The following is a 27,594-nucleotide window of genomic DNA, read 5'->3' on the forward strand; positions in this document are numbered from 1 at the left end:
AGTTCCCTTCTCTCTAGCCTCAAGCATGTCAACTGCTTCCCTAACGATATATATACTGGATCTGCACTATTTCCTATTTGTACAGCATCTTGTAGCTCTTGAAATATACAGCTCCATTATTCTTGTAACTTCTCCTGGAAATGACCAGAATTCTCTCTGTAATTATCCTGGAAATGTCCAGTTGTCTCTTTTGTAATCCGCCCAGAACTGCAAGGTTGAGGCGGAATAGAAATCAGTAATGTAATGTAGATCAAACTCTACAAATGTAGAAAATAAGCCCCCAGCAAGCAAACTAATAGAACTATAGATAGCTGAGTGAGATATTGTCAGTAATATAGAAAAGCATGAAAAAGGCATTCATTCCAGGCTCTGCTCCCGACCACCACCACCTAAAGCAAAACCACATTCACTTGACTTCAAATCACTTGAATTCTATTCAATATTAGGATAGGTTCATTTTCCTTCTGTGCACACCCCGTAAAACAACACAAGGGAAAGGTTTATCTTCATAGGCGGACATTCCAACTCACTCTCTAACCCAGGGGTCTCCAAAGTCCCTCCTTAAGGGACGAATCCAGTCGGGTTTTCAGGATTTCTCCAATGAATATGCATTGAAAGCAGTGCATGCACATAGATCTCATGCATATTCATTGGGGAAATCCTGAAAACCCGACTGCATTCGGCCCTCAAGGAGGGACTTTGGCGACCCCTGCTCTAACCCTAACAAACAGCCAAATATACAGTATAACGCTCCAATTCTACAGCTGAATCAGACTGGTCGAGAAGCTTCCATCTCTAGATTCAAGTGATCTGGTGTAGAAAGCTTCAGGGCTCCTTTTACTAAGCTGTGTTAGGGCTTTAATGTGGAGAATAGTGCGCACGCGTGGAGAATAGCATTGAGCTGGCATTAGTTCTAGCCGTGTGGCGCGGGGTTAGCACGTGCTAATCTGCTGCGTACACTTAAAATGCTAGCGCACCTTAGTAAATTGAGCCTTCAGTTTTTTTCATCTGCTGGTCTGTTTTTTTCCTTTTTCTAGTCATTTCTCTTTGGAGACAAGTGAAGGTCATATCCCTTTTTTGGAGATTGTTTCAACAGAATCTAAATACTCCTGAGGTTCAGAGATTAGGCATTCAGCTGTCTTCCACGTGAATTGTAGAGAAAAGGGGTATCTCTGTGGCATTTGGTTTCTTTATCCTACAACCATCGAGTATAAGGGGGCAAAACTCTTCTGCCTTGCGTCCAGTGGCCTCGTCAAGAGCTCTTCCCCGCACCAAGAGATTCTTGTACAGAATGCGAACAAGAGAGCTCCAGAGACAGTTATATTAACGAGGAGCTTTTCAAAGGCATTTATGTGACGCATGAACTTATTTTCTGAAAGCTGCTCTCTCTCGGTGCAGCCAAATGTACATATGTTGTCCCATAGCAGAGGTGTTTCCAAGAGTTTGTGTAAGTTCAGGAGGAAAACAACAGGTTTGGGTTGCATCTTCAACTCTACACATGTTTATTTCCCATGAGGAAATCTTGTACACAAAGGAAGTGCAAACACCCACATGCGCCTTCTATCCACAGCAAATTTCCACATGAAAAGCAAGAAGAGAGGAATGTGAAAGCATAAATGTACCTTTGTTTTGAAAGCTGGTGCAAACTTCACGGGAGTGCTGCAGTGCACAAAGCCGTGGGCAGCAGCTCTTCGCGCGCATCCTGCGCCTCATCCAGAAGCCTTCCCTCTGACGTTGCGACATCAGAGAGAAGGCTTCCAGTCCATGCGCAGGATGCACGCAGGAGCCTTTTCCCATGGCCCCGTGCACTGTAGCACTCAGGGAGCCAGCCCAAACACGCCGCACCAACTGCACTGTGGACTGGCGGCTGCAGAACACTGTCATGGGCCCAATGGAGGTGCCAGCCCTGTGGACTGGCAGAAAATTTTTGCAGACCAGCGGTTGAAGAACACTGTTCTAAAGCTCCCTTTTCACAGCAGTTTCGTAGCTCTTCATCTACCTGTTTCTTCCACAGGTGCAATAAAGTCACAATCTGTTCCTGAAGAGTGCATTCCTGAATCATTGTCCTTAGCCAGGGAGCTGTTTACTGTCCGTTTCATATTTACAATCACACTTCTACCTGTCAGGCAAAGAGAGAAGGATAAACTGTGAACAAATAGCAAGACATATGTGCTCACACTCCAAGTGAATCTATATGAAGAGAACAATTTTAAAGGCCATCTCAGCACCTGGGGCACATTTTGCAAATATGTCACAAACATTTCTTGGATCATGGCCCCAGTTAGGCAGAAATGGTGTGCCATGATTTATATGAAATCTTCAAATATTCCTGTTTGTTTCTTAAAAAAAAAAAAAAAAATATATATATATATGTTTATTAGCGATTGCAACACAGTGTGTACAGGCATCCAACAGTACAAGGACGCAATGCGCAAAATAAGTACAAACTGTATGAGAAACACAAAACAGGCATTATACAGGAAAAATGAATGTGGTATCCATATACATTCCAGTCACAATCTGCAATTGTTTTATGTACCATAGAATCCCCCCTCCCCCATGCATTTTCTTGAACCATAATCACACCATCCAAATCCCCTGTTTGTTTCTGAATGCAACATGTTTCCTGAAAGCAAATACAGAAAAATATAATGGCTAACTCATTCCTTCTCTCTTGCAACAGCACCACAGACTCCACCAAAGGCCCTGTGTGACATTTCTGGTAGAGAAGGATGAGATTGGTTTAAGGATCTAGGTAGTCAGTAGAAACCCAGGGCTCAGCTTAACCTAAAGTGTGACACAAATTTGAGTGGTCTTTAAAGAACATCGCAAACCTCCAATAATGTCGTGCAAAGTTTTGTTCAGTCATTTCTATCACTGCAATTGTGCCCACAAAGCATGAACTTGTGAGAAATTAACATTTTCCCCTCTCTTCTACGAAACTGTGCTGTTTTCTAGCGTGGGGAGCCGCGCTGAATGGCCCACGCTGCTCCTGACGCTCATAGAGTTCCTATGAGTGTCAGGAGCAGCGCGGCTCCCCGCGCTAGAAACTGCTAGCGCAGTTTCGTAGAAGAGGGGGTTTGTTTGCAACCCGATATTCTTAAAATGTGTTTCCATCAGCCCTTCGTTTTCCCTTTAGTCGTAGTGCTGAACAACTGGGATCCTGGACTCCATAACCCCGATTATTTTATTAATACATGGTACTCACTGGCACAGGGCTGCAATAATGATTCTGCTTCATTTTCATCAATTTTCCTCTTTGTTAAGTAACGTTCTCCATTGTCTGTTTCTGCTTGTAATGGATTTTCATTAAAACCTCTCTCAGGGGAAATACAAGTATGGGATTCTTGTGCATTTTCTTTGGGGCTTGGACTTACCCTGACCTTCCATGTTGACTGGATTGAGAGGATGACCTTCAACTTTTTCGTGCATTTCTCTTGGAGAATTCTGGTAAAGTAAAAAAAAAAAAAAGCATTAACAAGCTAAGCCAAGGTCACTCAAGAGCAACCAGAAATCGGTGTCAGGTCAAAAGCGCGCCGGGACAAAGGCGCGCCCAGACAATTGAGCGCAGCGCACGCCACCATGCCGCTCTAAATTACTGTTTTTAGTGCGCCGACGGGGGTGTGTGGGGGGCAAACCCCCCCACTTTACTTAATAGACATCGCGCTGCGTTGTGGGGGCATTGTGGGGGGTTGTAACCCCCCACATTTTACTGAAAACTTCACTTTTTCCCTGTTTTTAGGGAAAAGTTCAGTTTACAGTAAAATGTGGAGGGTTACAACCCTCCAAACCCCCCATAACGCCGGCGCGATGTCTATTAAGTAAATTGGGGGGGTTCCCCAACAAAACCCCCTGTCAGAGCTCCTAAAAACTGTAATTTAGAGCAGCGCGCGCTGCGCTCAATTGTCGGCACGCGCTTTTGTCTTTCGCGCCGTTGTCTATGAACCCCAGAAATCCAGGTTTGTTGATAGAGGAAAAGTGTTAATAAAGTCATGAAGGTTTGTCTAGGTAGGAAATAGAAAGGACGCTTACTGTATGTTATCCAAGAACACTTCCTTATCACTGATGAAACATGTAGCCCCCTATTTATATAAGTATCAGCCCTGGGTTATAAAATTATCTAGAAATGATTACAATGGACCAAAAGATGCAAAACAGCAAGAGAAAGGATCAGTCAAATGAATGACCATCGAGTCCAGCATCTGCTCGTGTGGGTTACAAGTACCCAGCAGATCCCAAAAAGAACATCCCAATTTGTCAAGAGAGAAATGATAGCTTTCCTGTCCACCTTATGAACTTTTCAAGTTTCAAGTTTCAAGTTTTATTTCACATTTGATGGATCGCCTATTTCGAAATTCTAGGCGATGTACATAATAATATAATATAGAAACTTTAACCAAATTACAAAATCAATTAAGACTCACATGAAAGATAGGGAAGGAGGGTAAAGTTACAATGTGGGAGAAGAAAAAAACAAAAAACCAGGGAAGAACGAAAGGTAGGGTAAAATTTATGAATAAAAATTTATGCGTAAAAAATTTATGCATTAAAATTGTTTAAGGGCGTCCTTTAGTTGTATTATAAATCAAAGGCGTCCTTAAATAAGTAAGATTTTAAAAGCTTTTTAAATGTTATAATATCACTTTCAATTCTGATGTAATGGGGAAGGGAGTTCCACCATTGTGGCCCTGCGACAGTAAACATTTCAGCTCTTCGTGTTCCGATGACTTTTAATGATGGGACAGTTAATAAGTTTTGATTAGATGAGCGCAGGGATCTTTGAGGTGTGTATGGGATAAGTGATTTTAATATAAATTGTGGTTCGCTGAATGTGAGGGTCTTAAAAATTAGGAACATCAGCTTGTAGAGGATCCTGTGGTTAACTGGTAACCAATGCACGTCAATTAATAATGGGGTGACATGATCGAATTTTTTTGCATTTTTTTCCTTCTTGGTCTTGTCCAAACTCCGCTATTTTAGTCGCCTCCAGCAATTGATACCACAGTTTGGCAAAATAATTTCTTGTGATTATTTTCAGTCTAGTTGCGAGTTTCATAGAGCGTTCTTGTGTTCCAATGTTGCTTGAAAGGTCACCGCATGCCACGTGATTTTAAGAACTGCTCTCGTAGCCTGTCTTCTGACTCATAACCCAGCAGCTACACCTGTCATTGGGATTATTTTCTGTTTAGTCGAGTTACATTCAGATTTCTACTATGACCCGGAGGAACTCTATGAGCATCAGAGCAGCGTTGGAGCATTTAGCGCGCTGGGCCTCAGTAGAGACCTCTACCACAGTTTAGTAAAAGGGGGAGGGGGTAAATATGTACTTAAGGGTTAAGAGTCTTGCTCAAGATCACAAGAAGCAACAGTGGAATATGAATCGGGCTTCTCTGGTTGTCAGCCTGGTAATTTAAAACCACGAGGCTATTCTCCACAAGTCTAAAGCATGCATTTGGCAAGGGGTGGGGGGGGGGGGGGTGAATTAGAGCAGGCCTAAAAATAAACTGCTGTCCAAGATGTCACAAGTTTCAGAAAAGTGATCAAGTGATTCCTGGAGGGATTAGGAGAGGTCAGCTTCTTAATTCCCCAGCGGTTCCCAGTCCCTTTGCCAAACGTGAAACTGGGAAAAATAAAGGTTTAAGCATTTGTTTCTAAAATAGCTGACAAATGTTTATGTTCCAGCCCAAGTTATTCTGCGATTTCCTAATATAAACGTTCATGTGTCCATCTTGACCTGTTCACATTTTAGGCATTTATGATTCTTTTTTTTTTTTTTAATAAATCTTTATTGAGTTTCAAAAGCTAACAAAAATGCAATACAATATCTATACAAATAATAGTAATCATATATGCACTTATAATCAATCAGAATCCATACAACATTAAAAAAAAAAAAACCACCCAACCACCATTTTCATAAGAGAAAAGAACCATACAAAAGCAATATCCCCCTCCCGCCCTCCCTTCCCCTGTGTGTGTGTGTATTATACCAACAGAAATAAAGGAAAAGACAGCTATAATGAATCCATAACAGACGTCAATGGGCCCCACATTAACTCAACTCTCTTAGTATGCCCCAGCATATCCGCATTCATCTTTTCATACCTATAACTTAAACAGAAATTTGCCCACCAAAAAGTAAAGTTAAGGTGATCCCAGTTCTTCCAATTGCATTTATGATTCTAAGATGGGTGATCCTGCTGCATGAAAACGGTGCAAAAATGTCCATGCATTTTAGAGCACATCTACATCACCAAATTCTGTTCTCAAATAGTAGCTGAACTTAAGATATCCTGACTTAGATATCTCAATTCCAATTTGTACATCCTTTCTAAAATGCCAGCTCCATATCAGAAGGTTCACCTCAATCCACTTGTATGTCTATTCCTTTGAGAGAGATCTAGCCAGTTAAGTATAATACCTTGGGGGGGGGGGGGGGGGCAAGGCCAGAAATTTAGGTGGCTAACTCCGATTTGCAGTCCAAGCTGGCCAACTAAGCTGGCCAAATTTCAGAGCTGCAATGATGGGCATACATTTTCTTGCTACTCTCGCTTCTGGTTTTTTATTAATCATTAATAATTGTCCTGCTGTGTTTGATCTGTTTCCTCCATTCCTCTGGCTTACAGTTTAAAATTAAAGTGGGCATCCTGACCTCCGCTTAAACATTTATAAATGCACTTTTCTCTCTCTCTCTATTTAAAATATGAAAAGTAAAGTGTTCCTGCATGGCTTTGGTTCCTAGAGTTGTCTAGTTACCCTGTTTCAGAAAAGAGACTTTTTGGTCAGCCCTGATTTTTTTTTTTTAAATCATATCCCCAATCCAGTGTGATATTTCTAGTTCCTAATTCTGTCCAATGAAAATGGTGCTGCAGACCCCATAATGCACTGTGATGGGGCTCTCAGAAATCTAGGACTGGCCTAAAATCTTTCTCTTGGAATAGGATAGCTTGGCATTTCTGGGTAACTTTACTCTTTGCCCTCTACACTTTGATCGCCTAGAATGGCATTTTCTTTTTCATATTCTCCGTTGGTATGGATTCCCAGATCCTTTTATTGATATGATCAAAGTTCTATATTCCCACCCGACGACTCGGATTATGATTAATGGCCGTACCTCGCAACCTTTCTATCCATCCCGTGGCACCAGACAAGGATGTCCCCTATCCCCATTACTTTTTAATCTCGCTCTGGAGCCGTTATTAGCGGCTATCAGACACGACCATAGAATTAATGGCTTCCAGTCTGACCAATTTTCAGTTAAACTCTCGGCCTATGCAGACGATATCCTGCTCTACATCACCCCGGACTCTCTTTCTCCTGTTCTTGAACAAATTAGACAGTACTCAGCCATATCTAGCTATAAGCTAAACATAACTAAATCAGAAATACTTCCGCTAAATTGCATCGATGTCCAAACTGATGCAATTAACTCTGGCTTCATATGGTCCCCTACCAAAATTAAATACCTTGGTTTATTCTTTGGTCCTACTCTCGAATCCACATTGAAACTTAATTCTGATTTCATCTTCTCTATCATTCACACTTGTACTTCCAAATGGTCCCCCCTCAACCTCTCCTGGTGGGGCAGACTTTCTACAATACGAATGATGATAACTCCCAAAATAAATTATGTTCTCAGTATGCTTCCATGTCTTTTTTCTCCCTCCGTCTATTCTCGTATTGAGCGTCTCCTTTCTGCCCTCTACACTTTAAAAAAAAAAAGGTGCCTCTTGAATTAGTGACCCTCTCCCTTCCTCCCTCTTCATAGCAGAGCCACAGACAATGGAATGTTTATGTATCCATCCCTCCTGTACAGAACAGTAATGGTGGGGGATTTCCACCCCCCCCTGGGGGATTCCCCCCCCCCACTGTCCAATAAAGGACAAGTCCTTTTCTGGACACAGAGGAGTCCTGCAAGCTTGCAATTCCAGGGTTCCCACGGTGCTATTCCAGGGTTCGACAGTATCTCTAACATGGCGTGATCCGGTAACCAAAAGGAATACAACTTGATACTCACCTTATTAAAACAGGAGTCTGTGAAGAAAGAATAAATGTATCAATAAATATATTTCTTTTCTATTTCCTGCCATCTAGACAGCATGCAAAGGAATTCACTCTGTGCTGAATTTGTAAGTAAGGAAAGCAACAGACCCACAGTGGTAAAGTAGGGCAGATAAAGGGTCTCCCCCCTCTCCCCCCAAAAAAGGGAGAGGCCTGACGAAGTCCAAACAAGATTATGACTCCTGATGCAGTCTTTTAAGTGCCGAAACGTGGCCCTGTGTTGAGTCATAGCTTTGTGGTGGACACTGCGAACTCTTCTAACCTGGTACTTGATAAAACTGTGGTTAGGACTTCTTCAGGCCTCTTTTCCCTTTGTTTTTGGAAGACCATTTATCTGGTCCTACTCTCCTTGACTGAATTTACAAGTGTCAGACTGCATGTAGTTATACTGAATTCTAAAAATCTGTTTCTATATATATATATATATCTGTCTTTCCCCCAAATTATAGTCAGATGCTTGTGGGTTTATGTTTCTATGTTCAATTTTTTCCATATTAAACTACCTTACATAGTAACATAGTAGATGACGGCAGATAAAGACCCGAATGGTCCATCCAGTCTGCCCAACCTGATTCAATTTAAATTTTTTTTTTTTTTTCTTCTTAGCTATTTCTGGGCGAGAATCCAAAGCTTTACCCGGTACTGTGCTTGGGTTCCAACTGCCGAAATCTCTGTTAAGACTTACTCCAGCCCATCTACACCCTCCCAGCCATTGAAGCCCTCCCCTGCCCATCCTCCACCAAACGGCCATACACAGACACAAATCGTGCAAGTCTGCCCAGTAACTGGCCTAGTTCAATCTTTAATATTATTTTCTGTTTCTAAATCTTCTGTGTTCATCCCACGCTTCTTTGAACTCAGTCACAGTTTTACTCTTGAGGATCATTTTCAAGGCTTTTAGCCTAGTAACATGGCCTGACTGAGAAGCACCTGCTCAAATTTAGCTAAAAGCACATGGGGATTTCAGAGTGTATAATTTTAGCCAGCTACCCATTCTGTTCCTCTGTAAAAATGTTATCAAGTACAAATACATGCCTGCTATTCGTGCAAGTTGGAAAGAAGACAAAGTTATACATTTATGTGGAAACAGAAGGCACACACATTGCTTTCCTTCCATGATCTAAACATGGCCACAATAAAAAGGTATTGCTATGGGCATGTTTAGATCATAAGAATGGCCTACTGGATCAGGCCAATGGTCCAACAAGCCCAGTAGCCCATTCTCACGGTGGCCAATCTAGGTCCCTAATACCTGGCCAAATCCCAAAGAGTAGCAACATTCCATTCAGAATCCCAAAGAATAGCAAGATTCTGGAATCCCAAAGAGTAACAAAAGATTCCGGAACCTCAAAGAGTAGCAACGTTCCATTCAGAATCCTAAAGAATAGCAAGGTTCCAGAACTCCAAAGAGTAACAAACGATTCCGGAACCCCAAAGAGTAGCAACATTCCATTCAGAATCCTAAAGAATAGCAAGGTTCCAGAACTCCAAAGAGTAACAAACGATTCCGGAACCCCAAAGAGTAGCAACATTCCATGCTACCGATCCAGGGCAAGCAGTGGCTTCCCCCATGTCTTAATAACAGACTATGGACTTTTCCTCCAGGAAGTTGTCCAAACCTTTCTTAAAACCAGCCACGCTGTTATGAGATTGACCTTTAACCTTCAGATTCCTTATATGGCACTGATCTAAGATGTGCGCTCAATTGTACTGGCTAAGGAGCCAATTAGTAGCAATAATACTGTTAATTGGCATTATTCAGCATCAATTTGGAATTGGGCACACTTCTATAACAAAAGTGTGCCAAAATTCCATAGTGTGCAACTCAAAAGGGGGTGTGGCCACAGGAGGTGGGTCAAAGGCATTCCTAAAAATTGTACGCAGTTATAGAATACTGGGGATGTGTGTCAGGAATTACACCTGATTTCAGCAGGCGTAAGCCCCAGTGCCCAAATTTGGGCGCCCACCTTTTGAGTGAATTAGTTGTGAGCATGCATTATTTCAGTACCATTCTCTGAGCATCATATACCAAATCTGGACTTGAAGGGGTAATTTTATATGGGGCGGCCAGTGTAAACCCATTTTCTTTTAAAGTTAATTTGATAACAATAAGTAGACACCTACTTATCTTTATTAAAAGCGGCTGCCGATCGTGTATTTTTATTAAATAAGAGGAAGAAATCATTCCTTCAAGACATTTAGGGCTCCTTTTACGAAGGTGTGCTAGCGGTTTTCTCGCATGCACCGAAATAGCGCGCACTAGCTGAAAATCTACCGCCTGCTCAAAAGGCTATTCCGTGCGTTAAGGCCCTAGTGTGCCTTCGTAAAAGGAGCCCTTAAATTTGCTCTGGAACAGGTATAAATAGCCGTGCCTATAATTTTTACATATGTGCATAGATTAATATATTTTATAATCTATGAGACATTTAAATACTTGAAAGGTATTAATATAGAACCAAATCTTTTCCAGAGAAGAAAAAAATGGAAAAAACTAGAGGGCATAATTTGAGGTTACAGGGAGGAAGACTTAGGAGCAATGTTAGGAAATTCTTCTTCACGGAGAGGGTGGTAGATGCCTGGAATGCCCTCCCGAGGGAAGTGGTGGAGAGGAAAACGGTGATGGAACTCAAAAAAGTGTGGGATAAAAATAGAGGATGTGTAATTAGAAGATGAAGGATGTACATTAAAGAACTAAGGCCGGTATTGGACAGACCAGCACGGTCTGTGTTCCATATCTGGTGATTCGGTGTAGGGTGGGCTGGGGTGGGCACCAATAGGAACTCCACTAATTTGGAACATGAGGATGTTACTGGCCAGACGTTACGGTAGATATCCTGCAAACAATGGGGATGGTTGGATAGGCTGGAGTGAGCTTAGACGGCAACTTCAGCATTTGGAACCTAGGACAACGCCAGACTTTACAGTCTACGGCCCAGAAATATCAAAAAGAGACAAGTTAATTTAATCATGTATTTGTAATGGATACAACTAAGGGGCAGACTGGATGGACCGTTCAGGTCTTCGTCTACTGCTATTTACTATGCTACTATGTAATTTGCATGTATACATGTAGTCTCTGTCCTTGTCCATGCCTACCGGTAACATACTTGCCCTCCCAGAGGAGATTATTGCGGAATCGACCGTCCTAGGCTTCAAGAGCAAACTAGATGCATATCTCCTTAAGAGAGGCATATAAAGATATGATGGACTATAAATTACGCCAGGGTACACCTGGCAGGGCCTCCGCGTGCGCGGATCGCCGGACTTGATGGACCAAAGGTCTGATCCGGAGATGGCAGTTCTTATGTTCTTATGTTCTTATGTCAAAGTGCACAGCTCTACACTATGCAGAACTTTATAAGTGCATATGTGACCATATAGGTATGAAAATGATGTCATAAAATTACCCCTTAAATGTACAGAACAGAAAACACTGTCATATTAAATGCATTTTTAGAATTATAGGCTCTCTGCTTACCTGGACCAAAGCACAACTTTCTTTTCCTTTTACAATACAAAACGCAAAGGCCAGAAATCAGCAGAAGGAGACTTATTATTATACCTAACGCAATTGGGACAATAATATTCTTCTTTTTGCAAAGAGAATCTGAACTGGGTGTTCCAGACTTTAACTCATCCATATTTAGATCCGTGCACCTGAGGTGGAAGGAAAACAGATCGCTTAGCAAAACAAATGAATCCTCTGCTCAGAAAACCAAAACCCCTTTGTGTGATTTACGACCATACGGTGCATTGGCTGTATTAGTCCACAAACAAGGCGTATAGGTAATCTTTTAACTTGGCTAGCTCAACACGTGTGTGATGAATTTAAGAGCTCTGCTTCCTTCTACACCAGGGATCTCAAAGTCCCTCCTTGAGGGCCGCAATCCAGTCGGGTTTTCAGGATTTCCCCAATAAGTATGCATTGAAAGCAGTGCATGCACATAAATCTCATGCATATTCATTGGGGAAATCCTGAAAACCCGAATGGATTGCGGCCTTCAAGGAGGGACTACACTGAACTGAAGGAGCACTGGTAAGATGTCCTAATGTAGAACCTACTCAAATTGTGAATGGGCCGATTCACACCATTTGTATTTTGGTGATTTTTGTGATATACAGCAGAATCACCAATCACATCATCTCACTTCTCTGTTTCTTATCATCATGGCTTAGAATGTTTGCCCAGTATTTTTGCCCTGCCAGAACCAGTCCCTAAGTAAACAGAATGATATACTACATTAATTATATCCTGATTATATGTTGTGTGATGGATGATCTGCTCACATTTTGGGAGGAAATAGTTCATTCAGAGGTAGAATACAAGACAGAAAACACATATAGAAAATATGCATATTAATATAGTGCTACTGTAGCACTAGACCTCTTAAATGATAATTTTTCTTGCCTTTTTCCAACAAATCTGCCTGCCAGAGTCCCATTACTATTAAAAGCACCAACACATTTCACATACTTGGTCCAGGGTTTACACTTCTCTGACATGTTTTCTGTTGAAAATGTGCCATCTGGACATGTCTCACAAACTGTGTCTGTTGTTTCTGTCCCTGCAATAAAAAACTAACTCTTAGCTTGAGAAATCTGGAGCCATGTTTTATATGTCAACATTAAAGGTGACTATCATTCGCCAATTTTCCTGGGAATTTAATATAACCTTTTCTTATTGACAAGAATGCAACAATTAAATATCATCTTACTTTATGGAGAACAAGAAGTGACATGACAAGAGCAAATCTAGACAGAAAGTTTTCACCTGAACAAATATTTCAAATATGTAAGATAAAGCCAGAGTAGGTTTTGACGGAGATTTCGGCAGTGGGAACCCAAGCACAGTACCGGGCAAAGCTTTGGATTCTTGCCCAGAAATAGCTAAGAAGAAAAAAATTAAAATTGAATCAGGTTGGGCAGACTGGATGGACCATTCGGGTCGTTATCTACCGTCATCTACTATGTTACTATGACAACTGGACAAGGACCTCTTAACTGACTGATCAGAGGTACACAACAGTTCCTCATCAAGAGAAAAGTGCTCCTTTAAAAACAAACAATTACCCCCTCACTCTATATAATGCACAAAACGTTAAGTACTGATTCCGTGTTATAATGGCAGTTATAAGCCAAAACTGAGTGAAACAGGTGCACATCAGTGATAGTCTATAAATTGGGTTCAAAGTCATTCACGCACGGGACTTCGGCGCGCCAACATTGCAGCACAGACAAATCGGCACAAGACCCCAGCGCGCAACCTAAAAAGTTACTTTTAAAGAGCTCTGACGCGGAGTGTAAGTGGGGAACCCCCCCCCCAGTTTACTTCATACTCTTTGCGCTGCTGTTGGGGGGGTGCTGGGGGGGAGGTTGAAACCCTCCATTATAGAGTAAACTTAACTTTTTCCTGATTTTTTAGGAATAAGTTGTTTTCTCTATAATGTGGGGGATTGCGCCCCCCTCACCCCCCCTCTCCCAACGGCAGCGCAAAGAGTATGAATTAAAGTCGGAGCTCTTTAAAACTAACTTTTTAAGCGGCGCGCTGGGGTCTTGCGCCGAATTGTCTGCGTTGCAATGTCGGCGCGCCAAAGTTTTGCGTGCTTTTGTCCCGTCACCATAAATTGGCAGCCAATTGGCAAATTCTATATAGTTCACCTAAAGTTGCAGTGGATGTCGACATCGTCACACCCAGTTGATATAGGCACCTAACTTAAGTGCCAAGGAGGCAGGAAGGTTGCCTCCGCCCGGCCAACGATTCAAGGTACGGGAGTTCCGGGGGGGGTGGGGAGCTGGGGAGGTTTGGGGGGAGGGGTTCCTTACCAGGCTTTTTCAGGTAATAACCAGGCTCGCACACTGACTGCCTCTGGCATAGGTCACAGTCATCTCTTTTTAGCTCTGCGCAGAAAAATCCACTTTGACAACCACACACAGTGTTTTTGAAGTAAGTGCAGCTCTGCTTTTCACTCAGTCCCATCCCTGGAAGGATTAGAAAGATGTTACATATTTTTAAAAAAAGGATGGATTTCATAAACTTTCTGCTGGCTGGTTCCACATTCGCAGGATAAACGGACTGCGCTCTAGTTTTACCCCCCCCTCCCCCCACTGCATGCAACGGTGGATTTAACATGCCAGCTGCCCTAAGGCCTGGACAACTGACCGCCCTTTCTGAATGTGGGCCCAGCTGGCCTGCAGTGGGGGAGGGAAGGCTCTCTTCAGGTGCTGAACCTGGTCGGTCACCCTAGAATAGTGAGGTTGACAACTGAGCTGCTTTCAGTGACGGAGGGAGACTATTTGGGGGCAGAGTGATCATCTCTAGGCGGTTGCCTCCTCTAGCGATTGAGAAGTTCAGCGACGGCATGCTAAGATGCTCAGTTCCTCTATTCTCAAGAAAATTTGCTTTAAAGAGAGATTATGCACACATTGGTATCTAATATTTATTTATTTATATTTATTTAAATATTTATATTCCGCATATCCTGCAATTCTATAGAACAATAAAACATCCACAGAATAAAAGATACAAATTACCGTATTTTCACGCATTTAACTCGCATACATGTATAACACGCATACGCGTATAGTGCGCTGGAACAAAGCATTGCTGTAAAAAAAAATCTATATAGCACGCACACGCGTATACTGCGCATGCTGCTATAACCTCCTCCCGCCACTCCCGCTTACTCCCTCTTCTGGCCTGCGAACCGGCATCCTCCCCCCCGCTTGCGTCACCCCCCCTCCCCCGCGATCCTACATCCCCCCCAGCACCGCAAAGACATCGCTTACCCGATTGGGCACCGGCACCAGCACCAATGCACAGGACGTGCCAGTGCCCGAATATCCTCCCTCGCCTGGGCTGGGCTGGGCTGGGCTTTGAGCATTTGCGCATGCTCAAAGCCTTCTGGTCTGGCTCTCTCCGAGATTCTCAGATTCAGAATCTCGGAGAGCGCGAGACCAGAAGGCTTTGAGCATGCGCAAATGCTCAAAGCCCAGCCCAGCCCAGGCGAGGGAGGATCTTCGGGCACTGGCACTGGCACATCCTGTGCATTGGTGCTGGTGCCGGTGCCCAATCGGGTAAGCGATGTCTTTGCGGTACAGAGGGGAAGTAGGATCGCGGGGGAGGGGGGGGTGACGCAAGCGGGGGGGGGAGGATGCCGGTTCGCAGGGGGGATGCCGGATCGCAATGAGAAAAAAAAAAATTGTATAACGCGCTCACACATATAACGCGCATGGTTATACTCGGTTTGTAAAATCGTGTATAACGCGCGCGTTATATGCGTGAAAATACGATACATTGCCCAATCATTTACGAGTGGAATCCTCGTTAAAGCAATTTAAAGCAAAACTCAAAACATTCTTATTTGAGGATGCTTTCGGATAAAACTGTCCTTTTTAGGGCTAAGCCAACAATAGTCCCTTTCCCAACCTATTGTTTTAATCCTTAAGTGTGCTTTATTTTTAAATATTGTAATTCAATCCTACTTTCCAAATTGTGTATAGTTCGTATACGTGTTTTATGTCAAAGTCTACTAACCTAATATTGTATTGTATTATATTTTAATACCCACTTATGTTGTTTCTTTTTAAGATATCTTTTTATTAATGTTGTACACCGCTTTTTAACTTGAATTAGCGGTATAAAAAATGTTTTAATAAACTTGAAACTTAAACTTGAAACAACATTAGCAATTGGACAATAGGTCCAAGTGCCGATAATCAAACAGAATTTCTGGGCGTATCGAGGGACTTTTTCCTGCTGTGCGCCCAGAGCTGAAAGGGGCATTTCTGGAAGAGTGGTTAGGGCGGTATTTGGGCAGGATGTGGGCAGGATGTGGGCTAACCCAGACTGTCGTCCTGCAGGGATAATCAAATGTTTTATGAGACTTCCTGGACGAAACTTAGACGATGTAAACACAGGTATAAGTGCCAAAAAAGTATCAAAAGTGACCAGATAACCACAGCGGAGACAAAGTAAAGGCCCCCACACACTCCCCCAGTGTTCACTGACCCCGTCACACCCCCACAAAGTTCAGAATAAAAACGTACATACCTGCTATAGGAAAGCCTAGTAGAGCTGCACAGAGGTGTCTTAAGTAGCCTGGCGGGTGGGATAGTGAACCATAGAGAGGAGGACCCAGTCCCATAAGACACTCTAACTACTACATTCATAGTGGCAAATGTGAGCCCACCAACCCTCCCTCCCAAAAAAACCCCCTACTCTACTGCCATATAGGTGCCACCTGCAGCCATAAGGGCTATTGAGGTTGTAGACAGGTGGGTATAGTGGATTTTAGGGAGTTTACCATAACCTATAAGGGAGTTATGGTAAGATGCTTAGGTGGATGCCCTGTAAGATGCCCCCTGCTCTGTTGCCATGTCTTGGTTGCCATCACAATTGCTGGCCCCTCCCACATTTTATCAGGTCAATGAGAAGGCTTCTTAGAGGTCTGTTTAGATAGGGGAGAAAATTTTATTGCCCTCCAGTCATCCTGGGCTTTGAACTAGAGGTCTGCATGGGAACGGGGATCACGGGAATCCCACGGGTCCCGCAGGAATCCCCCCCAACCCATGGGACTCCCACAGGGACCCCCCTCTGGCCCACGGGACTCCCACGGGGAACCCCCTCTAGCCAACAGGACTCCCACAGGGATGGAAGACTTTGGAAGCAGGTTTCGCCCATATAATATAATGGACACGTCAGCCTTAGTAAAAGAGGGGGTTTATAAGTTAATTACCTGAACAGAAAACAAAAAAAGGGTTCCACCAAAGAGATTCCACAAGGAAAACAGTAGCGCAAACACAAAAGAAACTGTGGAATTGATGATCCTGTCAGAAGTAATTGCTGCTTTTTATGGGGACAGGCAGGGATGGAGGTAATTCCTTGCGGGGACGGGTGGGGACAGACAGGATCCTGGTGGGGGCGGGTGGGATTTCTGTCCCCACGCAACTCTCTAATTTGAACCAGTGACCGGCTGCACCTCAATGTAGTCAACTTACCAACTGAGTTTTGGGGTCAGAAAGGAACAAAATACGTACATGTATGTTTCATTTTCACAAACATTTGCTTACTACTGCTACTGTTATTTCTAGAGTGCTACCAGACGCACGCAGTGCCGTACAGAGTCACAAAGGAGACAGTCCCTTCTCGAGTGAGCTTACAATTTAAACAATCAAGACAGACAAACAGAATGCCAGGGTAGGGGTTACAAGGTGAGGGGATGGATGGTTAAATTGCTGGCTAGGGTGGTGAATAGAGGGGAGTAAGATCACGAGTTCAAGGCTGTCTCAAAAAGGTGGGTTCTCAGCCTACTTTTGAATAAGGCAAAGGGCTTGGCGGATGGACTCTTCTAGTTTATTCTAGGCCTAACACACAGTACTTTACAATTACATGAGCTATTTGAAAACAACCCCGAATATTGCTTCTCACCTCTGTCACAAAATTTGCATTTGAAACATTCTGTGAGGCCATTAGGGTGATCCATATAGGTCCCTTCCACGCATGGAATGCAGGTTGTACTTGACATTTCGGTGCAATGTCTATACACTTTTGTGGCTAAAATATGCAGGAGAAACATTGGGTTCATGTTAAGAAGCATCAAACATTTAAATGAAATTACAGTTTCATCATATACTGCACTGCCAATGTCTAAAGTTATCAAGCTCTGTTAGGGCATTAGCCTATGTTATATCCCTTAATCGCCCCCTCAACGAACCGAAACCTACAACTCCCCCTCTTCTGTACTCACCCAACCTACATTCCCCATATTCCTCCTCCTTGACCTACTCCTTCCCTCTCTATCCAACCTCAACTACTTCGTTGCTTGCAACTCTGTTCAATTGTCATGAACTACTTGTAACTTGACTAACAAATGTGAACCGCCTAGAACTCCCTGGGTATGGCGTTATACAAAAATAAAGTTATTATTATTATTATTATTATTTGCCTCTCAATGCATATTAAGGGGCTATAATGCTGGGTGTGGTGCCCTAATGCAGTGCTAAATAAGTCCCCTTGCAGAACACAGTAATTAGATGCAAAACATGCAAATGCATGTAAAGCGGCTCATTACTATGTAAATAGTATACAGCAGGTTGCAGTGTGTACCAGATGTGCAAAGATGTGTGCAGATCCGCTATCGAAATTGGCTGCCTCAATTTCCCGCAGCGGTCTTGCGGGACCGCCGCAGGAACCGACGGCAGCCGTTTTTGATCGCGGATCCGCACGGGGCAGGAGCCCCTGTCCCGCTTCTCTGCTACACCCACCAGGGTTTTAAAGGTACGCTGTGGAAGACTCGCGAGTAACCAAATTTGTGAATCCCAAAACGGCGAATATGGGGGGGGGAGACCTGGATATAGAATCTGGGGGACGCGTTATGGGTGTTCCACTAAGGAATGCGCGCACTTAGACCCCGATTCTATAAATGGCGTCTATAACATTACACCAAGGAATGCGGCGCGTAGGGCATGTCAATTTTAAACTTAGATGCTGTTTATAGAATCGGGCCTAGTGATGCCTAAAGTAGACCTAAGCACCGGTAGACTTCCAAACCTTAGGCACCCCCTATTTATGCCAGGGATTTCTTGGCCAAAATCCTGGCGCTTAAGTCCTCCTTAGACATCTACACACAAAACACGCCCAAGATATGCCCATAATCCTCCCCTAACCACACCCACTTTATGGTAGATAGGTGTCTTGGACTAGGCGCCTACCGATTAATTTTATTTTAAGCAAATTATGAAGTGCTAATTGCTTGATCTCAGCACCAGTTAAGCTTTTTAAGTAATTAAACCCCCCCCCTTTTACAAAACCGCACTAGCGTCTAGGCACCTACCTGGTTCATAGACAAAAGCACGCGACGACAAAAGCGCGGCGACAACCCAGCACAGACAACTGAGCGCAAGGCGGAAGCGCGCCGAAGAAAAATGGTATTTTAAAGGGCTCCGACGGGGGGTGTTGGTGGGGAACCCCCACACACTTTACTTAATAGAGATCGCGCAGGCGTTGTGGGGGGTTTGGGGGGGTTGTAACCCCCCTCATTTACTGGAAACTTAACTTTTCCCTCTTTTTTAGGGAAAAAGTGAAGTTTTCAGTATAATGTGGGGGGTTACAACCCCCCAAACCCCCCACAACGCCGGCGTGATCTCTGTTAAGTAAAGTGGGGGATTCCGCCCCCCCCACGCCCCCCATGTGATTTTTACAGCAGCCCTTTAACGGTCATATAAGCCAGGGGTAGGGAACTCCAGTCCTCGAGAACCGTATTCCAGTCGGGTTTTCAGGATTTCCCTAATGAATATGCATGAGATCTATTTGCATGCACTGCTTTCAATGCATATTCTTTGGGGAAATCCTGAAAACCCCACTGAAATACGGCTCTCGAGGACTGGAGTTCCCTACCCCTGAATAAGCATACGGAGAGGCCAGGCAGCCACATGTTGGCTGAGCTCTTTTGCATTAATTGATCTATACTATATCAAGGAAGAAGCACTTTGAAAGCAGCGCAAGTGGCATCTGATGTTGAATGTAATCATTTTCACATACCTGGTTGGCACATTGGACAGCATAAGGTGCCAGTTTTATACTCTCCTTGGGAACATGTCTCCTCCCCCATCACGAAAGTTTTCTGGATCATCAATATCTTTATAAGAAAGGAAAAAATAGAGAATAAGATTTATTTTTCCGCATCAGGAGAGCAAAATAATTACCATTTGTCCTCCTTGTCTGGGCTAAACTGATGAGAACGCCCCAGGTTTGACTGAGAGTCTCCAGGTTTAGAGATCCTTTTCTATTTCCAGTGTTTTTGCTTGGCTGGCCTGGACCTTCTCTCTAACGTCAGAATTGACATCGGGGGGGGGAAGGCTTGTGGGCTGGCAGCGTGCAATCGCTATATGTGCTTGGCCCTTCCCTTCCTGAAGTTGCGACGGGGGATAATTAAATGGAGCTGGCAGGTGGGGGGCAGTAGCAGACTGGGGGGGGGGAAGAGGAATCGGTGGCGGGTCGGCTTGGGGGCAGGCTGGCTTCGGGGCAGGGAAAGAGGAAGGGGGTGGGACAAAGGCTGGAAGGCAGTGAAGGGGAGGGAGCACGAACTCGGGACACAGAAGGAGGGGGCATTAATAGGGGCACAAACTTGGGACAAAGAAGGAAGGGAGGGGGCATTAATAGGAAAAAGAGTAAATGCGGCCATTTTACACTAGGGAAGGAGGGAGGGAAGGAGGAAGGGGCACTAACTTAGGACATGGGAGGGAGGGAATAGAAAGGTTTATGCATGAGAGGGAAAGAGATGGTGCACATGGGGAAAGGAAGAGGAAAATTGGGCATAGAGAAGAGTGAGGTAGAGATGCATGGGGAATAGAAGGATGAGAGGGAGAAATGTTGGATATGTGGTGGAGAGGGAACAGAGGGACAGATTGAAAGGGATGCAAGGAGAGGAATGTTGGGCAGAGTGATGGAGGGAGAGATGTGGCATGGTGTTGGAAAGGGGTGATAGAAGGAGAAATTGGCATGAGGCTGGTGGGCAGTAGTGAAAAATGCTACACATGATCTGAGGAATGAGAGAGGAAGAAAAGTTGGACTCCTGGAGGGACAGAGAGAGATGTTGGTTGAGAAATGGAATGAGGTCCAGAGGAAGTGTGCAGGAGGCAGAAAGAAAGAAATATTGGATGTACAGTCAGAAAGAAGTGCAACCAGAAACTCATGAAATCACCAGACAACAAAGGTAGGAAAAATAATTTTCTTTTTTTTTTTTTATAAATCTTTATAACAAATCAAGAAAAGCACTTTGAACTTACAAATAATTGAAAGTAATATTTTCCCCCCACCCCTTTACTTAATCAGTAATAAAATGCAATTATTGTGCCACATTACTGATGATCTCAGTACACAGATGCTCCTCTGCCAGAAGGTATTTATGGTCGCGGTCGGCGGGGATCGGTTGTGAGGGAAGGATAGAGGGTCAGCGGGGGTTTGGCGGTTCAGCTGCGCGGCAGGGGGGAAGCGTGGCTGCCTACGACTAGGGCTTATTTTCGGGGGTAGGGCTTATATTAAGACCTACCCCAAAAATCATGCTAGGGCTTATTTTCAGGGTAGGGCTTATTTTCGTGGAAACATGGTAGATGCTGAGACCGCTAGCATCTGCTGTGACCCTGTGTCTTTGCTTGTAAAATCCTGAGCCTTTAAAACAAATTGGAGAAAACATGTTTTCTTAGACTTCTGTGACGGGCGTCATGATTGTTGCCGTGTCTGAGTAGGTAGAACTGACGTTTCTCTTTATATATGGTTGGTCCTCAAACCTGATTGGCCAGGGCTTTAGGTGATTGAAGCAGGAAAGTCTGTAGGTCACATAGTTGAATTTGGTGGGAAAGTTTGTTAGAAATTTGAATTTTGGTGGTAATTATAGCCTATCTGGATAGCAGCTGAACATTAATCTCCACTATTCAGTTCATTTTTATGACCCAATCTTACTCTGTCCCTTTACTTTACTTACGGTATAGCAATAAATAACACAAGTAAAAGCAGATATCAGGCCATTTGGCTGATACTAGTTGTATAGCAGTTGGAAATCCACAGATAGGTAAATTTCACATTCACTAGCCACTCTTGAATAACTTGCTTTGAATATCAGCATATTGGTTTTATATTTGTTTCACGTTCCAAGCTCTCGCATGAGGTCACCACTTCTGAGGATGGTTATTTATCTGTTACAAGTAAGCAGCTTTGCTAAACCAGCCAAACCCTTCTAAACCCCTAATGCTTCTGCGCCTGATCCTTTCCTTCCTGCTGTCCCTCCCCACTATCAGCAATCAGTGGGTACAGGGGTGAGGTCAAATCAGGAGGTGCACTTGCTGGTCTTGTGGCTTCTGTGATGCTGGAGGGAGTATGTGGGCAGGCCTGAGGAGAGGGGGGGGGGGGGTGCAGCCGGTACATCGCTCCAGGGCCTATGAAGCTCAAGGGGGCCCAATGAAGCCCAGGAAACATCACGATTGTTAGAAAAAAAATAATAATATACACACATATATTTGTGTAGAATTTTGTATAAGGACCAACACATCTTTGTTTCGGGGCCCAGATTTTCTCTTGGCGGCCCTGTATGCGAGTACAGCAGACCCTCAATGTTCGTAGGGGTTAGGGGCAGAGCCGGCCCGTGAATAGGGAAAAATCGCAAATAATTTTGGGGGCCGGCTCTCACCCACCCCCGCCTCCCTCCTGGCTCCCCGACCATACCTGGTGGTCTAGCGGTGACACGGGGCAGGAGCGATCTTCCTACGCTCTTGCCCCATGCAGCACCGTCATCAAAATGGCTGCCGTGGATTCCCATTGTAGTCTCGAGATTACAACGGGAACTCAAAGCAGCCATTTTGATGACGGCGCTGCACGAGGCAAGAGCGTAGGAAGATCGCTCCTGCCCCGTGTCATCGCTAGCCCACCAGGTAAGGTTTGGGGGATGTCCAGGGCAGCGTTTCTCCATTAAAAAACAAGGGGCAAAAGGGGAAACCACGAATCAGGAGGGAGGGGGGCTGTACTCATTTTCTACTGATAACAGAGCTGGATCCACAGCAGCCCGAAGCTCTGCCAGTGCATGTGGTGGTCGGTGAATTTTGAGGTCCCTGGGATGAAAAGGGAAGTCTAGTGTATCTACAGCACTGGAAAAGTCAGGCCTGCTGTACGAACTGAATTAATTACATGACTGTTGGCTCATAAGAGATTTTGAAAATCTCTTAAGAGAATTTGAAATTCCTCGTTTGTCCACAGGATGGCAGCAAATGACTGCTCTCATAGTATAAACGTGGCTTTAAGAAAAAAACACTCTTTAACGCCCTTATAAAAGAAGAGTTTCTACAAAGGAATCCGTTTACACAGACATAACCAAAATCTCTATGATCTACAAAAGAGAAACTTACCAAGACTGAAAATATCCTTTTGTGGAGTAGCATTGCACCAGTTCCAAGGAAACATGATCAGCCCTGTTGCAAACACGGAACTCCAGCCAGAAGAGTCTATTTAGAAGTGAAAAATGGTTGGCTTTTCATGCTAAAAACAAAAGCAAACCTGGCAGCCATCCTAGCTGACTGGAGAATTCCCTAAATCCAGCAGATTTCGGGGAACAGTTTCCTGTAACCCACAGTCTCCATAATCCAACTGTTTATCTGGGAGAACACTCCGCCTGGAGCAGGAACAAAGTACAAAGGAAGGTTTCTCTTTCTCACACCACCTAGATCCTGGTACTGAAGTTTTGTCCAAAATAAAGGAAACCAAAAGCCCAGAGGATCATCCTTCACAGGTATGCGCAGCTGGATCCTCTGCAATCCTCATTTTCAGATTATCTCTGTCTTGTTTTTGTCCTGTCTTCAGGAGACAAACATCTGTACTCCGAGATGCAGCATAGCATTTGGAAAGTGAAAGTGACTGGTTGCATAAGCCTCTTTGGGGTAAAACACGGATCTCCCGGATCTAAAACTGCAGGTCCTTAAAAATCTGAGCTCCGTGCCACTTGTAGTCTCTGGCTCTGACAGACCTCTATGACATTTTAGCTCTGAGGAATCCTAATGCTTTTCCCTCCCTATGCTGAGACTAGCAAGGTCTGTGCCACTTTTAGTCTCAGCATAGGGAGGGAAAAGCCTTAGGATCCGTCAGCGCTAAAATGTCATACATAGTAACATAGTAGATGATGGCAGATAAAGACCCGAATGGTCCATCCAGTCTGCCCAACCTGATTCAATTTAAATTTTTTTTTTTTTTAATTTTTTCTTCTTAGCTATTTCTGGGCAAGAATCCAAAGCTTTACCCGGTACTGTGCTTGGGTTCCAACTGCCAAAATCTCTGTTAAGACTTACTCCAGCCCATCTACACCCTCCCAGCCATTGAAGCCCTCCCCTGCCCATCCTCCACCAAACGGCCATACACAGACCGTGCAAGTCTGCCCAGTAACACACATTTTTAACACCCCCAAACCCCCCCCACACACACACACACACAAAAACCCAGCTATTTTCCATCCAATGTCATATCGCGGGGGCTCTCGGAATCAGTGTAGAGGGAGAGATCTGGAGGAAGGGACGATTGGGCTAATTAGCAAAAGCCACGGTGCACCTCCTCCCTCCTTAGCCATTAGGGAAGGCAGAGCCGGGGGCCTGAACTGAGCGTGCAGAGAAAGTGGTGGAATAAGCTAAAAGGCGGACTTGTCAGTGCACAGACCTCAGATTTTTAAGGACGTGCTGTTTTAGATCCACGAGGTCTGTAAGGTCCATGAGGTCCGCGTTTTACCCCTTCCCAGTGGCGTACCTAGCATATGTGACACCCGGGGCCCATCATTTTTTGACAACACCCCCCCCCCATCTATATGAAAAATATGATTTTTAGTAACAATCCACATATCGCACAACAAGAGTGTACCTAGGAAAAGGCAGCATCTTAAACACTGCAGTGAGCACTAGAACACCAACACATACATTGTAAAACTAAACAAGCCAGATTCCGCACAGTCAATTGATCCTGCAGTCAATGCCAACTGAAAACTATGTTCTTTTCATATACACAGAACAGAGATACACCCTCGCCCAATATGGAATAATCACAAACTAAAAATAGAAATATGTAGACAAAAGTTAAACTGAACCGCCAAGAAACCAGACTCTGCATACAATGCAACACCACAACACCACAAAAACAGTAACACATGTCCTCTAATACTGTGCAAAATATACAGACAGTAGATGTAAATTTGAAAAAACTGATACATAACAATTACCACTTTACAAATTAACAAATAAAAATAAAACAAATAATGAGAAATAAGAAAATACCATTTTATTGGACTAATCCCCGTAAGCTCGGTCCCCATCCCTGCAAACCACCTGATTCCATCCACACAAGCCTTGAATTGTTTTATATTGAACTTATTATATTAAAGTATAAAAAGAAACAATATTCTGTACAATTGTCAATTTATAAATCAGCGTCTTCTCCCCACTCTCTCTTCCCCATTTCTCTTCAGCGTCCTCAGCCCACTCTCTCTCCACTTTCCTTCAGCACACGCACATAAAAACAAGCAAGTAATTTTATATCATTTTCATTCTATTCATTCATAGAAATTAAAGTCTAAATAATGCCAGTCACATAACAAAACATGATTTTACAAAAATAATTCCCTGCTCAGTCAAGCCTGCAAGGATTACTAGATGTCTTTCAGCAGCTCCCCTCCCACCCTCCCCCTTATCTTCGTGGCCAAGTAAAAATGATCTACCAACAATAAAATTTTTAAAACACAAAAGCACACTGTACGCAGAGAAAATGTTAATTATGATTTATATTCCACGGGTTTTCAAAGAGGGCAAGGCAGATCACTTTATGCAATGTCACCTCAGTAACAACTATACAAAAATAGACAAATATACCCCCTCCCTTTTTACTAAACCGCGATAGCGGTTTTTAGCGCAGGGAGCTGCGCTGAAAGCCCCACGCTGCTCTCAACGCTCATAGGCTCCCTGCGCTAAACAACGCTATTGCGGTTTAGTAAAAGGGGGCCATAGTGCAAAATATAGACAGCATATATAAATTCTCAAAACGGACACATTTTGATCACTAAATTGAAAATAAAATCCTTTGTTTGGTAATTTCATCAGTCTCTGGTTGCACTTTATTCTTCTGACTGTGCATCCAATATTTCTTCCCTTCTTTCAGCCTCCTGTATGCTTCCTCTCCTCCAGACCTCATTCCCTTCCCAAACTATTTCTTTATTTTACCCTGCTCCCTTCTTTCTTTCTCTCTCCATGCCCCCTTTCTTTCTCTCTGTCTGTCTTTCTCTCTCTCTCTCCATGCCCCATTTTTTTTTCTTTTTCTTTGTTTCACCCTGCCCCCTTTCTTTCTGGCTCCCTGTCCCCCCCCCTCATTTATTTCTTTCTCCCTCCCCTCCTCTCCCCCATGTCACCGCCTTTGGGAAAATGCTGCCACCAATGCTGGGGAATAGGCTACCACTGCTGCCATCAGGAGCAGGCCGGCTCCGAGCTCGCCCTGCTTCTCTTCCCTGCAGGGCCGACCAACTCTCGCCACCCGACGTCAATTCTAACGTTGGAGAGGACATTCCGGGCCAGCCAGGCAGCGATTGGTTGGCCCAGAATGTCCTCTCCGATGTCACAATTGACGTCGGGCGGCGAGAGTTGGTCGGCCCTACAGGGAAGAAAAGAAGGAAGAACTCGGCCGGCTTGTTCCCGATGATGGCAGTGGAAGCCTTTCCCTGGCGACAGCCTATTCCCCGGTGGGTGGCCAGCTTTGCACCCCCTTGGGGCATGCACCCGGGGCGGATCGCCCCCCCCCCCCCCCTTGGTACGCCACTGCCCCTTCCCCAGTACAACTAACATGACCATTTATTTTTTTTCCTCAAAATGGGACAGACACCCCCCCCCTTGGTACCTTTTTTAAATCCCAGCGGCTACCTCCTATCCTGATGTCTTCCGGCAGAGCAGCGCGCCTGCCTGGTCCCACACAGCTCACTGAATGGCTTCCGTCAGTTCTTGCGGGACTTGCAAGAACCGATGGCAGCCATTCGGTGAGTGGCGTGGGACCATGCAGGCGCACCACTCTGCCGCTGCCGGAAGACATCAGGACAGGAGGCAGCCGCCGGGATTTTAAAAAGGTACGGAGGGGCTGTATTCGCCACAGTATTTGTTTCTTCAGCGGGCCCCTGAAAATGGGACATTTTGGCATCCCAAAGCTGTGCTTGGGGACAACAGTACAGGCTACCTAAAAACGGGATCTTCCCATTCAAAATGGGACGTATGGTCACATTAAGTATAACCACACAATCTATCCAATATACCTGCGGCAGTGGAGGATTAGGTGACTTGCCCAAGGTCACAGGGGGCAACATGGGGTTTGAACCCACAATCTCAGGCTTGCTGAGGCTGTAGCTCTAACCACTACACCACTCTCCTCCAAGACCTAGTGGATCCCACAGATCCAAAGTGCATGGTCTTAAAAAGAAAGCAGCTGTGGTTTGAGGTCTGGAGGGATCCTCCTTTTACCCTTTCTCACTTTCCAATCCCTGATTTACCCGCTGATGTGAATTCGCAGAGTTCTAACATATCCTTCTACTTTTCTGCTTTTGTTCATGATCTTATATTAGTTTATAATCACCAAATCTGCCCCAATTATGAGCCCATCTTATATAGCAAAATATTTCTGCCACGTTCACAGAAATTGAACAGGTGGGCTAGGTAAATGGTCATTACCCAGGCTTATTTCCAGCCTGGGGTTGGCTTTCTGTATTCTTATGTCTGCTTTTCCTTTCTCTCATACAAATACATGTTCCCAAGCTATGAGGGACCGATGAAAAGTTCTCAGTCCAACCAAGATTTGGAGCCACGAAACTTACAAGTTATTCCACACGTGTTTTTGGGTTGTTTTTTGTTGTTTTTTTTTTAACACTTCATTTTATATCATTGAAGCGAAAAGTATCAATACTGGAGCAGGATATAAAATTGATGGAGATGTTTAAAGACCTACCTGAAAATGCGCATGAGTCGTTTGAAAGGAAGCTCTGG

General features: G+C 44.2%; 2 protein-coding genes across 3 annotated transcripts in view; one reads left to right on the forward strand and one right to left on the reverse strand.

The window, feature by feature from the left end:
* Positions 1-1,044: 1,044 nt before the first annotated feature.
* On the reverse strand, positions 1,045-25,719 carry TNFRSF14 (TNF receptor superfamily member 14). Of its 2 annotated transcripts, none has more exons than XM_033921556.1 (9): positions 25,656-25,719; positions 19,601-19,697; positions 17,489-17,614; positions 13,885-14,040; positions 12,536-12,626; positions 11,540-11,718; positions 8,018-8,034; positions 3,378-3,447; positions 1,045-2,119 (listed from the first exon to the last, which is right to left on the reverse strand). In XM_033921556.1, the coding sequence occupies exons 2-9, from the start codon at positions 19,689-19,691 to the stop codon at positions 1,992-1,994; spliced, it is 858 nt and encodes a 285-aa protein (XP_033777447.1). In that variant the 5' UTR covers positions 19,692-19,697; positions 25,656-25,719; the 3' UTR covers positions 1,045-1,991. The 2 variants fall into 2 exon arrangements, with proteins under 2 accessions (XP_033777447.1, XP_033777446.1); XM_033921555.1 differs by lacking the exon at positions 25,656-25,719 and adding an exon at positions 22,957-23,534.
* Positions 23,190-27,594, forward strand: part of LOC117348916 (transcription factor HES-5-like) — a gene marked incomplete at its 5' end in the record, with an annotated part of 59,816 nt that continues 55,411 nt past the window's right edge. Inside the window, one exon of the mRNA XM_033921560.1 lies at positions 23,190-23,336. Within this exon, the coding sequence (XP_033777451.1) occupies positions 23,190-23,336 (147 nt within the window). The remainder of the gene's footprint in view (positions 23,337-27,594) is intronic.

Source organism: Geotrypetes seraphini, chromosome 15, assembly GCF_902459505.1.
Source record: "Geotrypetes seraphini chromosome 15, aGeoSer1.1, whole genome shotgun sequence".
In the NCBI taxonomy this organism is placed as follows: domain Eukaryota; kingdom Metazoa; phylum Chordata; class Amphibia; order Gymnophiona; family Dermophiidae; genus Geotrypetes; species Geotrypetes seraphini.

Bases quoted from the DNA above. Each gene is read 5' to 3' on its own strand.
- TNFRSF14 (XM_033921555.1), bottom strand. From the start codon at position 22,989: ATGCTACTCCACAAAAGGATATTTTCAGTCTTG. The intron at 17,615-19,600 runs GTATGTGAAAAT...TGCATATTTTAG, and splicing joins CTGTCCAATGTGCCAACCAG to CCACAAAAGTGTATAGACAT. The intron at 2,120-3,377 runs GTAAGTCCAAGC...TTTGCCTGACAG, and splicing joins AGTCAACATGGAAGGTCAGG to GTAGAAGTGTGATTGTAAAT.